General features: G+C 39.0%; 1 protein-coding gene across 1 annotated transcript; it reads right to left on the bottom strand.

Annotated features, from left to right (window-relative positions):
- Nucleotides 1-236: 236 nt before the first annotated feature.
- psmd9 (proteasome 26S subunit, non-ATPase 9) lies at nt 237-7,400 on the bottom strand. Its single transcript, XM_039771903.1, has 6 exons — nt 7,167-7,400; nt 6,460-6,562; nt 5,182-5,354; nt 3,469-3,570; nt 2,794-2,882; nt 237-564 (listed from the first exon to the last, which is right to left on the bottom strand). The coding sequence occupies exons 1-6, from the start codon at nt 7,284-7,286 to the stop codon at nt 537-539; spliced, it is 615 nt and encodes a 204-aa protein (XP_039627837.1). The 5' UTR covers nt 7,287-7,400; the 3' UTR covers nt 237-536.
- Between the last annotated feature and the right edge of the window lie 5,760 nt (nt 7,401-13,160).

The raw sequence follows: 13,160 nt of genomic DNA, 5'->3' as shown, positions 1-13,160 counted from the left end.
TGACATTTTGGTAATTTTCTAGAATATGCTTAAGCCCACCATCCTACAAATGGATTAAGTGGGTTTAAAAAATGCATGCTTAATCAAACTTCTCTTAAAAATATAGGAAAGGAATTTCTATAAGCAGAATTTTATTTGAAGGATTTTCAAATACATCTTATTATAAAAAGCTGTTATATACAAATTACAACTTACAATTCAAAAAGAATTCTTTTCCCTTGGTAAGCATGAAAACATGCAGCATTCACTCCTTTAATCATCTACTGCTGAAAAAAACATTTTAAATAAGTGTCTGGGTTGCTTTATACTGCCTTGAAAAAATAGTGTAAATAAAATGCACCAAATACTATCAAATGATACAGATATTTTAAAGAGTATTAAGTTTCCCAGTTTCAGAATCACACTTGGCCCAGCAAATACTACAGCTCTTAAAGCAACACTCCCCTGGTTTGGATAAGCTCTTCTTGAAACCCTCTGTGCTGCTGGTCTTCCCTTCCTTCATACAGATCTCTGTGCACACGGGTCTTCTTTTAATTTTATTTCTGAATGGGAACAATGTTACAGCTATGGGGTAGAAAGAACACAAAATTAGCTTTTGAATAATGGCTTTCCCATAATAGACTACAAGTCACACGGTCATATGAGGGAAGGCTTAACAACATGATACTGAGTAAATAATTACTTTAACAAAAAGACTGAACATCAGAATGTATAATTAAGTACAGAATGAGACATAGTGTAAACCTGAAGAAAAACAATAGCAATTAAACTATTAAGGATCAACAAAAATAGCCTGGACACACTAGAAGCCATTGTTGAAAAAAGGATGATAACAAAATTAGATGCCATCATGAATAATAAAAAAAAAAAATCCCCTCCATGCCCTCCAGGTGCTTTCTCTTGAAGCACTTTTAGGCAGAGGCTCATTCCACTACAGTGTGCTACAAGGCGCCTCTGGGGGCCTTTTCTGTCCACAAATATCAGGAAATTCAATGCTTCCACTAGACATACTTTCTAAGTTCATTTATTTACTTGTCAACTGATTGATTGGCCGTATTATCTATCCTGTGAGCCTATATCCTTTTTTATGTTTTTGCTGCTGTATGCATTTGAATTTCCCTATGTGATTAAGGTGTTGTACCTTGTTAGCTGTTATGGATGTAGTGAGAAGTTAAGCAGAATGACTCCTTTTATTGGCTAAATAGAAAGTTTACAATCTACAGGCTGTCGAGGCAACTCGAGGCCCCTTCTTCAGTCAAGATGTAATACAGAAACTGGAACTCCCTGTGTTTATACAGAGACTAGGACAGGAACAGCCTCAGAAAACCTGTACGTGAATCATCTTAGAAGGGGCCTGAGTTACCTCAACAGCCTGCATATTGTAATCTTTCTTGTTAGCCAATAAAAGGGGTCATTTTGCTTGACTGCTCACTATACCCATGCAATTTAAAAAGTTTTACCTAATCAATCATGAATTAATAAAATGCAATATTAAGAAAGAAAATGCTGAATGGAATACTATTTAAAAAAATTACGGGGCTTCGCTCACTCACCTCCGGGTTTGGTTTACCGGATATACAATTTAAAGAGATTGTTATTTTCATGGTAATTGTTACATATGCATTATTTTCACTTTTACTTTAAACCTTTTGTAAAAACAATACTTGTCCTTTATTTCCGGCCCCGGGCGTGGTTACATCTCTTTCTCACAGGATGTATAATGCTGCTTGCGTTGTGAAGGGGGTGCAGCTGAACGCACGCTAAGGAGAAGCAGCTGGATCATCTGCTGGCAAGCTGCGTGTTCTGCTTGTCGTTGTTTTAAGAGCTGGGAGCACATGAAGCATTTCTGCCAAAAGCATTCCAACAACTGCTAGGTCAGATGTCCGTGAACTTGTTTTAAATGTTGTCTCACTGCCTTGTCTCGTGTGACATCAAAATGTCTTCCGAGAAGATCACGTCTCATTTCCCTCCCAAGATATTTATTTATTTATAAGAGAGAGATTACAAAGGATTTTTGTAAAAACTAAATGTCTTGCACTACTGCACATGTTTATAATGTAGTCCAGGCAAAAGCAAAAGAGGAAGGCCTAAGAGGAGGTTGATAGGTGTGGTGAGAGAGGAAATGCAGGTGGTGGGTGTAACAGAGCAAGATGAAGAGGACAAGAGGATATGGAAAAAGATGATCCGCTGTGGGAAACCCTAACAGGAGCAGCCGAAAGAAGAAGAAGGTGTCACACAAGGGCACTTGAGGATCACCTTCAGGGCTCAGACCAAACAGGTAATACCACTCCAGGACACAAGGGGGCAATGTTGCTAACTGTTTTGTCTCCTCCTCCCACAGTTCTAAGAAAATGCCTGGTGGGGGCACTCTTTTTTTTCCCCCTGGTGCCAGCCTAATAAAAGTTGGTTGACCTTCAAAGAAGGCATCACTTTCTTACTGACCCACTCCTAGACTGAGCTACATTGTGAAGGTTGCCTCAGGAGGCATCAAGAGGAAACCAGAGGTGGCATTTTTTTGGTAACGTTTATACAGTGCCATCACACACTTATTTATTTAACCTCAACGATTAAATGAGGCTGCCCAGTTGGCTCCCCAACTATTTATTCTCTGCAATGTTGTGAAGTTAACTTGGATGATTACAGTTGATGTTACAAAACAACTATTAGTATAATTAATTGTGCTGTCTAGTTTTCAGATTGTATTATCTGCTTAATTCCCCCTCAATCAATATATCAGTACCAAACAATGAAACACCCCCTACCAGTATGGCATAATAAATAAATAAAACCTACCCAAGAAGGCCCCTTCCAGCCCATCGCTGAGGGGTGAGACCCAAGTGCACTTTATTTCCATCACGCATCACTGTTAAACTGAGGGGTTTCTAAAAAAAAAAATAATAATAATAATAATAATAATAAGTGACAGATAAACAAAACCCACATTTTTTTCTTACTCAGCAACAAAGCTTACGAATGTAATATTTTACAAAACAAAAATCAATAAAATCATCCATCCATTTAAGAAGTTGCTTTTTCTGCCCTGGGCCACAGGGAGCCAGGTGTCTATTTTGGCACCAGGCAGGAACCAGCCTTGCATGGGCCACAGGCTGCGGTGCAGAGGCAAACACCTCAACCCACACCGGGCCAATTTACAGTCACCAGATAACTAATATGTATGAGATGTGTCAGTAAATGACACAGATTTCAAAAGAACATGCCTAGTCCATACTGGCAGAGTCCAGGACTTACAGGTGTGTCACTATGCCACCCAAAAGTGATAATCAAAAACATTACTTTTGTGCCAGCAGTTTTTTTTTTTTCAGTCCCCAGTTTGCAAAGCTGTGACTTGTAAAGCTCAGTCATTCAGTCTTGCCAATCACAGACCCTTCTGTCAGTTACCATTCCACAAACAACAGCACACTAAAAACAAAAATGAAGAGTATCGTTTAAACTGTTTTCTGTACCTACCCCTTCACTGTGCTGCACAACTGAAGCAATAATTTGGAGATTCTTGAAATTCTGGGAGTTTACAGAGCCAAATTCCACAATCTCATCGCCAACACGCAATCCCTGATATATGAAAAGAAAAATGAATGTACATTGGAATGTAAATTAAAGATTTTCAGCATATCTTGGCACCAGTTTTTTTTTTCCCCTTTCTCTTAGATTTGTAAATGTTATAAAAGAAACCACTGAGTGACCATCAATGTATGTTCTCATCTACTCTGTGAGTTCCCAATAGAAGACAAAACAGCACATTTTCTAGAAAAGAACTGTAAGCAGTTTTAAGGGGAGCGAAGAAAACAATACAAGAACTGCTGGGACTTAACTATGCATTTAAAATGAAAACAACAGTTGCTCAAAGATAACAGAACACATGTGCAAAGGACAAAACGTTTACAGAAAGAAAGAAGCACTTCTCAAAATGGTCTGTTATTTAGGGACTATTCCATACTTGCTTCATTCAGTTCATGGGTGAAGGAGAAAAGGAGCCCGTTTCTGCTTCAGAAGGTGCAAAGTAGGAAGCAACCATGGAGGAAAATGTTAAAAAGTTAAAAAACAAAAAAAATATACGCTTGGGGTAATTTTGGGACTTAGCTGACCACTTTAAAAGTTGGAATATTTTAATTTTTGTTTGTTTGATCTTCCAGGAGACAAATATCACATTTGGTTTACTATGTTGTTTAAATATTGGAGTTATTAGTTAAGAATACAAAACCTGTTTTTGCTAAACAATTTGCAGTATCATGTAATAAAAAATATAGCCCTGTAAGCACATGAAAAAGAGCAAAAACAATCAAGGCCAAAAGACCCTCTCTCAAGGTAAAGTTGAAGGAGTAAAAAATCATCAGTAATCGGGGACCGACAATATGTTTTAAAGCGGACAACTTCCAAAATTTGCCAATTCTTTATAAATGACAGTTTTTGAAACTTTAGAAATATGTATATTTGAGGTGCTTCAATAAAAAAAAAATTGATTTCTGGACAAATTCCCTTGAAGAATAATTGTAATGTAACTGGTCCACTTGGAGTCATTTTGTTCTTGGAAACAGGCAAGGGCACAGGCAGACAGCAACAGCAGGTGCTTATCCAACATATGACTCCCTACTTCACATAGTTTTCAAAAACAATCTAACCAAGTAAATCCTAGAATATCTTACGTCATGGCACCTTCTAACCCGCTCAATCCAGCCAAGGGGCGTAAGGAGTGCTGGAGCATAGGGCACAACGCAGGAACAAAGCCCGGACATGGTGCCAGTCCATAGCAAGGTGAACACACACAAACATCCACGCACCAAGTCACTGAACCTTCAAGTTTTCAGTCAATGGAAGGAAAGCCATGCAGACTCCACGTGGGGACGAGTCTGTGCCACCGCCACCGTGCTGCCCAATATCTCTCACGTAAAAATAGCATCTGAGGAGTAACTGGTTATAACCCGATTCATACCTGGCCAGTGTGAATGTAATCTCTTGAGCCAAGTTCCCATATGAATATTTTAAAGTACCCACAGCTTGACTGAAGAGATGTTCTCTAGTCCTACTTACTTTTAACAATTTAATCTTTAGTGGTTTTTTTTTTTTTTTGTTTGTTCTTTCTTACGCCCAAGTAGGATTTCTTCTTCCATTGTAGATCAGAAATTAAACAGTATTTATAAAAAGAAAAATGACTTCTGCTCTTACCGATAAGCTAGCAGGGGATCCCGGCGTGACATCATCCACTTTTGCAAAGCTCTGGCATGGAGGCTGATCTTGAACCCTCGGTCCTGCCTCACCGGTCTCCCGTTTCTGGGCATGCAGAAGATGCAAGGCCTCTTCGATTTGTTGCATTATCTGCTTGTGGTCATTCTGCAGACCTATATAAAAGTAAGTACACATTAATGCAGAATTTTATCACTGTTCAAGCGATTTCAGATAATCTTAAACTCAAGAATGCAATGAACAGTTTCATTTAAAACTTTATATTTTACAGCCCCTTGTTTGTAATCCCAGATGACACTGTTACCAAGTTGGACCTTGCCTCTTTATTTCACTTTATGTATTCATAACCCCAATGAGAGAGAGAAAGAGAGACTCTGGGAACACAGGGGCTGTTAGGAGGTGGTACCCAGCCTTAAAATTAAACATCTAAGAGAACCTAGGAAGAGAGACAGAAGGTGAAGTGGGGTGGGAGGAGGAAAGCAAAGTTCCCTTAATACACTCAGGACACTTCAATAAAGTAAAATGACATGGAAGTGGCGGCTCAGGGTTCATTACTGGGAAACTTGTTTAGGGTTACCGGGGATAAAGCCAGAAAGGATGGTCAAGAGGCTGATGCTTCTCTTTCGGGTCTTTAGTATGTAGAACACATGATCTCTAACTGGAAGTGGGAGTGTGCTTCCTCTATAAAGAAATGGGTGTCTGGGAGAAATATAGTCCTTTAGAGGTCATAGGTGAGCATAGGGACAATGGTAACTCCAAGAAGGAGCTGAGCTCCTATTGATACACTATCAGATCATGGCGTCTTTACACAGTTAGGAAGAAAGTTGGCAAGTACGCTGGCAGGTCAGAAGAAGAATGACAAACGTTGATGGACACAAAGAGGAATGGAAACGAGATTGGGTTCAATGTGGTACTCAAGACTCAAGGGAATACTCACAGATGCAGTTTTTCTTTTGTAACCCCCACTTATCTTTTTCTATTTTCTGTTTTACTACCAACATATATACACAAAACCTCTTCTAGAAATTTACATTATTCCAGATTGGCAAAGAGGTCAGCAAGGTGCCCTTTTATAAGATCATTCATTGTTGTCATGCTACACTTAACTTATTGTCACACCAATAAGCCAATTTCATTTAAACTGAGAAATCAAATCAAAATTTAAAAACATACCTGCCCTGCTCACGAAATGCATCATTTGCAGGGGATTTTGAGTGGAGTTAGAAAATGGATGGAAAAAAAAAAATCAGCAGTACTCACACACAATATTATGCCGTGCATTGCGTACTTGGTACAGATCAATATCTCCTCTAGGGTACCCCTCCAAATCAACCAGAGGGCCGTTCATCCCCACATCTTTTTGCTATAAAAAAAAAAAAAAGCATAAAAACAAATTAGCACAACATGAGCACTTCCAAAACACCGGGATAAAAGATCTAGGTGGTGGTAACGTGCTATACCTGTTGCAAACCGCAATTCTGCCTACAACCACTAAACTGAGATTTGCAGATTAATTCCATATAATCACATTTTAAAAGCTTGAAAACACAAAATATAAATAAGTAAAAATAAAGCTACACTTCTTTTATGTTAATGTTGTTGCAACTTGGGTTTTATCTGGCATGTGAGCTAACAGTCGTGGCACTCAACTATCCATAATTAACACAACATTCAGTGTTATCTTCGCTCATCTAAAGTAATCGGGCATAAAACAAAAGAGGCAATAATACCATCGCGTGAACAGTATAATGAAATGTTACAGTGAATAATATACAAAATGGGTTAATTTCACAAAACTCCAGATCCGAACCCCAAAACGAACACAACACCTTATGCGGTTTTAACATGCAGTGATGAAGCAGCGCGTTTTCTCTCACAGATATTCATGGTGTTGACCGAACATTAAAAAAAATTAAACAACAGGAGCAGTTCCAACAGGAAGACAAGCCCCATAACAGACCACTCACATCTTCCAGGACGTTGAAGTACGCTCGGATTTGCTCCTCTATTAAATCTTTCTGTTTCACAAGCTTTTGAACTTCTTCCACGGTTATCGTGGGTCTGCCCTGTCGATTTTCGTCAGTCATCCTTCCGCACTGCCACTGTCGAAGTCGAATCCAACACGAACTACAGCTACGGCTCGCGAGAAGGTCCAAACCAGTCGCCGCGTCACGCGGGTTAGACGGGAAAGTGGGCGTGTCTCGAGACGAGCTACAGCTGAGGACGTGTTCGGCGGATCGCCCGTTATATTGGAAATGAAAAAAGAGAAGTACTGCAGATAAACCAGCTACGATGGGGAGTAGACTTGTTTAAAAAAAATTGAATGACTTTCTTACTTTAATCAGAAACTATAAAAAATCATGAAATTGTTTTAGGTTTACATGTGTTGTCACAAACTAACAAATGCGTCAACTTGGCATAAGTGCCGATAAGGCACAATAAACGTTTTTACTAATGTTTAGTTTCATGCTTCAATGTATTTGTTTGTAAACGAAATCGCATAATTTGGTTCGAATACACCATACTTTTCTTGGTAGCAGAAATAACAAAGGCAAACCTCACTGAATATATTAAACGATATTAAGCAAAAAGTCAGAGAATGGCGTAAAATATAACAAGTGTGTAAAGCAGTCGTAGTGTAAACGTTTATTGGTAGGAACTTAAAAAATAAAGAATCCTACAATGCACCCGCCATCTTCAAGTTGGGACCTGCAGGTTTTCGTTACAACCAGATTGCTTATTTAAAAGCCAACTATTACTCGAGCAACATGTGTGTGCTTCTCTTTATTTAATTCACCCTTTAAGATTTCCTTAATTGTTTCCTTTAGTGTTAAAAAGCTGCATTCTCAGTTTTTATTTGCTTCTTGTTTTCTTAAGTGACAAAATGAGCCAACAGCTCACCATCTTAACATGGACTCATTTACGCCTGTGTGGTGTCTGAGATTTACTCATCTGATCTGGGCCATGGCTCACTGGGATGATAACCTTGGAAAGGAAAAAAAATGTACAAAGTAAGGATGACCTGGTGTGGCAGAATAAAAGGCACAGAATTTAATTAGGAGCTCTCTTATCTGCCATGATTGGCATCTAATTACAATATTGGGTAGGAACAAAAACCTGCAACCCCTGTGGTCCTCCAGGACCGAGTCTGGTAATCCCAGGAATACAACCTTGAACTGGCTCAGTCCATTTCAAGTTTGCCAGGTATCCTGGCATCACTGTACAACGTTCTCAAAGAAAGAACTAACCTGGGGTGCCAGTCTAGAGCAGAACTCCCTCACTCCAAATTAAGCTACAACACAGACCTTAGGGAGGCACAAAATCCACACTAGTAATTTTGAATCCAAAATGCAACCGTTGTAAACACTGCACTTTGGGGTATGAAGGGGGAAATAAAATAAAAACAGAAACAAGATGATTTCTGGCACATCAAAGAACAGCACAATACATTTTCAAGTAGGACTTTGGCCTTCAACATCCCTGCTGTGGATGGAGAGAACTGTTAAGACTACTAACCACAAATCTTTCTTCATGAGTTACATACGCACTCTTTCTCAGCGAGAAGTTGTCATGTTTGTCTTTTCAGTGGACCAGAGATTTACAGATCCATCCATCCATTATCTAACCCGCAATATCCTAACTACAGGGTCACAGGGGTCTGCTGGAGCCAATCCCAGCCAACACAGGGTGCAAGACAAGAAACAAACCCTGGGGAGGGCGCACAAACACACACACACCAAGCACACACTCGGGACAATTTAGGATCGCCAATGCACCTAATCTGCATGTCTTTGGACTGTGGGAGGAAACCCACGCAGACACGGGGAGAACATGCAAACTCCACGCAGGGACACGGGAAGTGAACCTGGGTCTCCTAACTGCGAGGCAGCAGTGCTACTCACTGCACCACTATGCCACCGCTGAGATTTACAGATGATTCTGAAATTAACACAAAGCTTTGATGATCTTATAGTGCCAATTTGCCTTGACGTAACATCGTATTAACTTATGGTTATCTTTAAGTTGGCATAATTCAGTTGCCCTCATTTAAACAGTGCCCTCAAACACAGATTATTTACCTGTTGAAATCCCGAGACCACACAACAAAATAATGTGTTACAGGTTTGTCAGGTTTGTCAGGTTTACAGGTCTGACATCTGTGCCGGTCTCCTGTTCAAGTTAAAAACTGGAATAATACATATATTAATTTAAATTATGTAACTAATGGAAAAACTTTGAAGTTATCATTGGTGACCGGGAGTATTTTGTTGATCATATTTTCCAACTTTGCCTCTATCATCTATCTGGCCTTTTTCCAGTACATGAGTTAGGAGAGCCTGTGGCACATGACTGTGATACAATGACCTGAACCTTTGTACATCAATAGTTATCAGATGGAATGAGGCCTCAGCTTCTGACTCCTGTACATGTGCAACTGACATAATAGACTTGTCAGAAAACATTCATACAGGCATGTTGTGTGATCAAACAGTTCTTGTCCCTAAGAAAGAGCCAAAGGCTAAACTGAACCTTGACATTTCTTCTGAGAAAGAGTTGCCTTTCTTAACGAGTTTTCCGAGGGCCGATTACTTAATTGTCTTTAACTTTTCATTCTCCATGGTGGTTTATTGAAAGCATGGATGCGTTGTTTTTCAAATCAGATGGAAACCAGTTCTCACACTGTCTGAAGTTACTGCTGATGCAATGCCAATGTCCTCAGGTCATTTATGGTTGGTCAATTAATAAAATGCTCCCATGTCCACACTCACCCCAATATCTTGCAGTGTTTGTGCACCACGTAGAAGAAAACCTGCTGACCTCCTCGTTTCTCCACTGCAAAACAAAATGCGCAGATTGAAACATCCCTTACTACCAAGTATGGAGCCGTCATGTTCTTCTTAAGTGGTCTGTGTAACATATAGTGTAGGCTGGAATGCTTGTATCCAAACTGCATTAATTACAAGATCGTTTAAAATAAAGAAAAATAACTATCCCATCTTCAAGAATACACAAAAACTGACAATAACGACGAGGAAAATAATTGACACACTGAACCTCAGAGAGTAACAATGTCCTCTGTTCCTTACAAATGACATTATGAGGAAGAGGTACTTTCTTATTTTTTGTTTCCTTGCAAATATAGCAGAATTTGAAACTGAGATATAGAATAGTACAAATCATGACAAGTAAGGCCATAAAGTCCAGTTCATTGTTTTGTACGAGACGCCCCATCTGCGGGTCATTTTAAATAAGAAGCAAAGCCTGTAATTTGTGGCAGGAATTCACCATAAAGCAGAGGCAGCTACACGGCCTTATTTGGACACTCCTTTTGTATTTCATGGATCACATGCTGCTTTGAGGAGCCATTCAGTGTGAACGTAGGACCGTGTACATGCAGCATTGTGAAGAACAATGCACAGTTTTATCCAAATCAATATCTTACCGTCTAATTTAAAAAAAGGGTAATTCCTTATTATGAACAATATTTGGTATCAAAAATAAAGTACTCTGCATAAGCACTCCAGAGACTGTTTAAATATTCCTAACTTTAATCTAACACACAAAACGTCCAAATGTGTTAAATGCATACACTGAAAAAATCTCTGTTAATTAAGTGTAAAACTGTTAGTGATGTTAAGCAATTGTAAAATGTAAAACGGTAAAGGCCTGTTTCACTAACACCGATATTTGCATAAGGACACGCCCCCTTTTACCGTAGTGTTCCTGGTGAACCGCGTAGCTAAGAATTCTCAGTAGGGGAAAAAACTTCAGCAGAGTTAGCAGACTTATTTTTTCCCTGCGTGCTGAAGGTTTTTTGAGGCAATAGAAGCTGATTTATGGTGGGTTGGGCTGGCGCCCTGCCTGGGGTTTGTTTCCTGCCTTGCGCCCTGTGTTGTCTGGGATTCGCTCCAGCAGACCCTGTAGTCAGGATATAGCGGGTTGGATAATTAATGGATGGATGTACAGTATTCGATAAGCTGGCTCATCTGTAGGACACCAAACTTTACTTCTCCACAGACAATGCCCCGTAACTTCCTTACATACTGAATTATTTTTAATGTATATAATTAAACGATACATGTTTGATATTGGTTGTTGTTACTTTACTGATTCCAACTGCGTACTGGGGTTTGATCCTGACAGTACTTTTTAATGGTTTATTGATTGGCATGTTTATTATAATGCATGGATTTCTGGTTATGGTTAAACATTTCCTTCTGTTGGAATGCATTGTAAAGAAAAAAACAGTTATATACTACAAACTTATACTATAGACCTAAACATTTTGTCACCTTATTTATTATGGTAAAATTCTAGCAACCCAGCTGCCAGTACTTTACCGTAAATGTAACTTTTTTTTTTTCCAGTGTAGCAGTGTAGTTTGTGCAAAATACAATTCTGCATTCAACCCCAGTGTTGTACCTTTGTGATGAGCTTCTGTCCAGTCATTGTGCTCATTCTGTATAGTCCTTTGAATACAATTCAGCAGTGAAGTCGGGGATGTGTTTTAGTGTTGTATGACTTTTGTGGATTATTTAACTAACATGTTGCTGCTATAAATATTAGCTTCTTGTAGAAAATAAGGAACCATTTGTATATTTTTTTCTGTTCTTCCCAAATAAGACTTCAAAATTAAATTCTTGATGATAATTAAACTCGGAATTTAGTTTTGTTTCGAATGTAACATTTATCATATTGTATTGCAAATTCCATGGCTTTCCAAATGTGTGTGCTCAGCGTCCGTATTTATCATTTCTGCATAGATTGTCATTTTCTGTACGTTGCATAACTAAAGATGCCTTGGACACCCAAGGTCCTCCGAGTGACAAGTCATTTAGAATAAGAATCTGCACTTTTCAGGCTATTTTAGCATCCAATAAAAAGTCTGCTTCAGGAAACTCCTCTTTTCAGCTATACACACATATGAGAGTAATCAGATTTCAGAGATTCCCCCCCTAGAGGTTTTTTTTTTTTATGTTTGCTGAACTTAAAGAAGAAGTTAAAGCCTTACAAATGTTTATACATGTTTCATACAGAAATCGCTTGTCTTATAAATCTATCCATTGTGTATTTTCTACAACTAACCCAAATTTTCTATCTCATTTAAGAACAATCTGGGTGAGATGTTGAGACAACTTAGCTATTAGTTAAGCTATTACTTAGCTAAGTTGGGCCAAGCTCTTCATATAAAAGTGTGGTCCATTAAATGTCACTCTCATACGTAACCCCAATATTCGCTCATTCAGAGCCAGCATGGAGTAGTCGTATAAACTAATGCTGATATCAGGGTTCATTTTCATACAATATTAATTACTGTAAAAATCCTTTCATTTCATGATGTTACTGCCAAAGCCCATAATATGCTAAGGATGGCGGGGTGACTCAGTGATTAGCACTACCGTCTCACAGCTGTAGAGTTTGAATCCTTACCTGGTTGCTGCACATTCTGTTTTGATGTTCCTCCCGCATCTGAATTAATGAAGCTCTCGGTAGATTAGCTACTGCCGCGTCTGTAAGAGTGAGTGATGGGGCGTGAGATGATTGATTGTACAGGATGGATTCCAACTTTGTTCCCAGTGCTCTCAGGATCGGCAGCCACTCTGAACTATTTACGTGCTGGGTGAGACAGTGGCTGGATAGATGAATGGATGGTTAATACCAATTAAGCATGCAGCGCTTTTGTAGGATTTAAATACAAGTCTAACTAACGAAGGCTGCAGAACATACACGTCATAAACCTTAACCCCTATATATATTAACACATAGCTTAGAAAACGTCCTTAGTAGGGCATCCAGAAGAAACAGGGATACGCTAGCAAGTGACCAGGTAAAGTTACAAAACAGATTAAACCTTCTTTTAATATGAGCAGTTCAGAATTCATTTGTGATCGCAAAGAGAGAGAAAATAATTGAAAGTGTGTATATGCTGCTCGCCAACATGTTCGTTCAAATAGTTATTA

Source organism: Polypterus senegalus, chromosome 12 (assembly GCF_016835505.1).
Source record: "Polypterus senegalus isolate Bchr_013 chromosome 12, ASM1683550v1, whole genome shotgun sequence".
NCBI lineage: Eukaryota > Metazoa > Chordata > Cladistia > Polypteriformes > Polypteridae > Polypterus > Polypterus senegalus.
This window is presented reverse-complemented; position numbering and strand designations above follow the sequence as displayed.

What these genes read in the sequence shown, in the direction of transcription:
- psmd9 (XM_039771903.1), bottom strand. Translation starts at nt 7,286, where the DNA reads ATGACTGACGAAAATCGACAGGGCAGACCCACGATAACCGTGGAAGAA. An exon ending in ACTTCAACGTCCTGGAAGAT is followed by an intron (nt 6,563 to 7,166) that starts GTGAGTGGTCTG and finishes TTTTTTTTATAG; the next exon opens with CAAAAAGATGTGGGGATGAA. An exon ending in TGCACGGCATAATATTGTGT is followed by an intron (nt 5,355 to 6,459) that starts GTGAGTACTGCT and finishes ACTTTTATATAG; the next exon opens with GTCTGCAGAATGACCACAAG.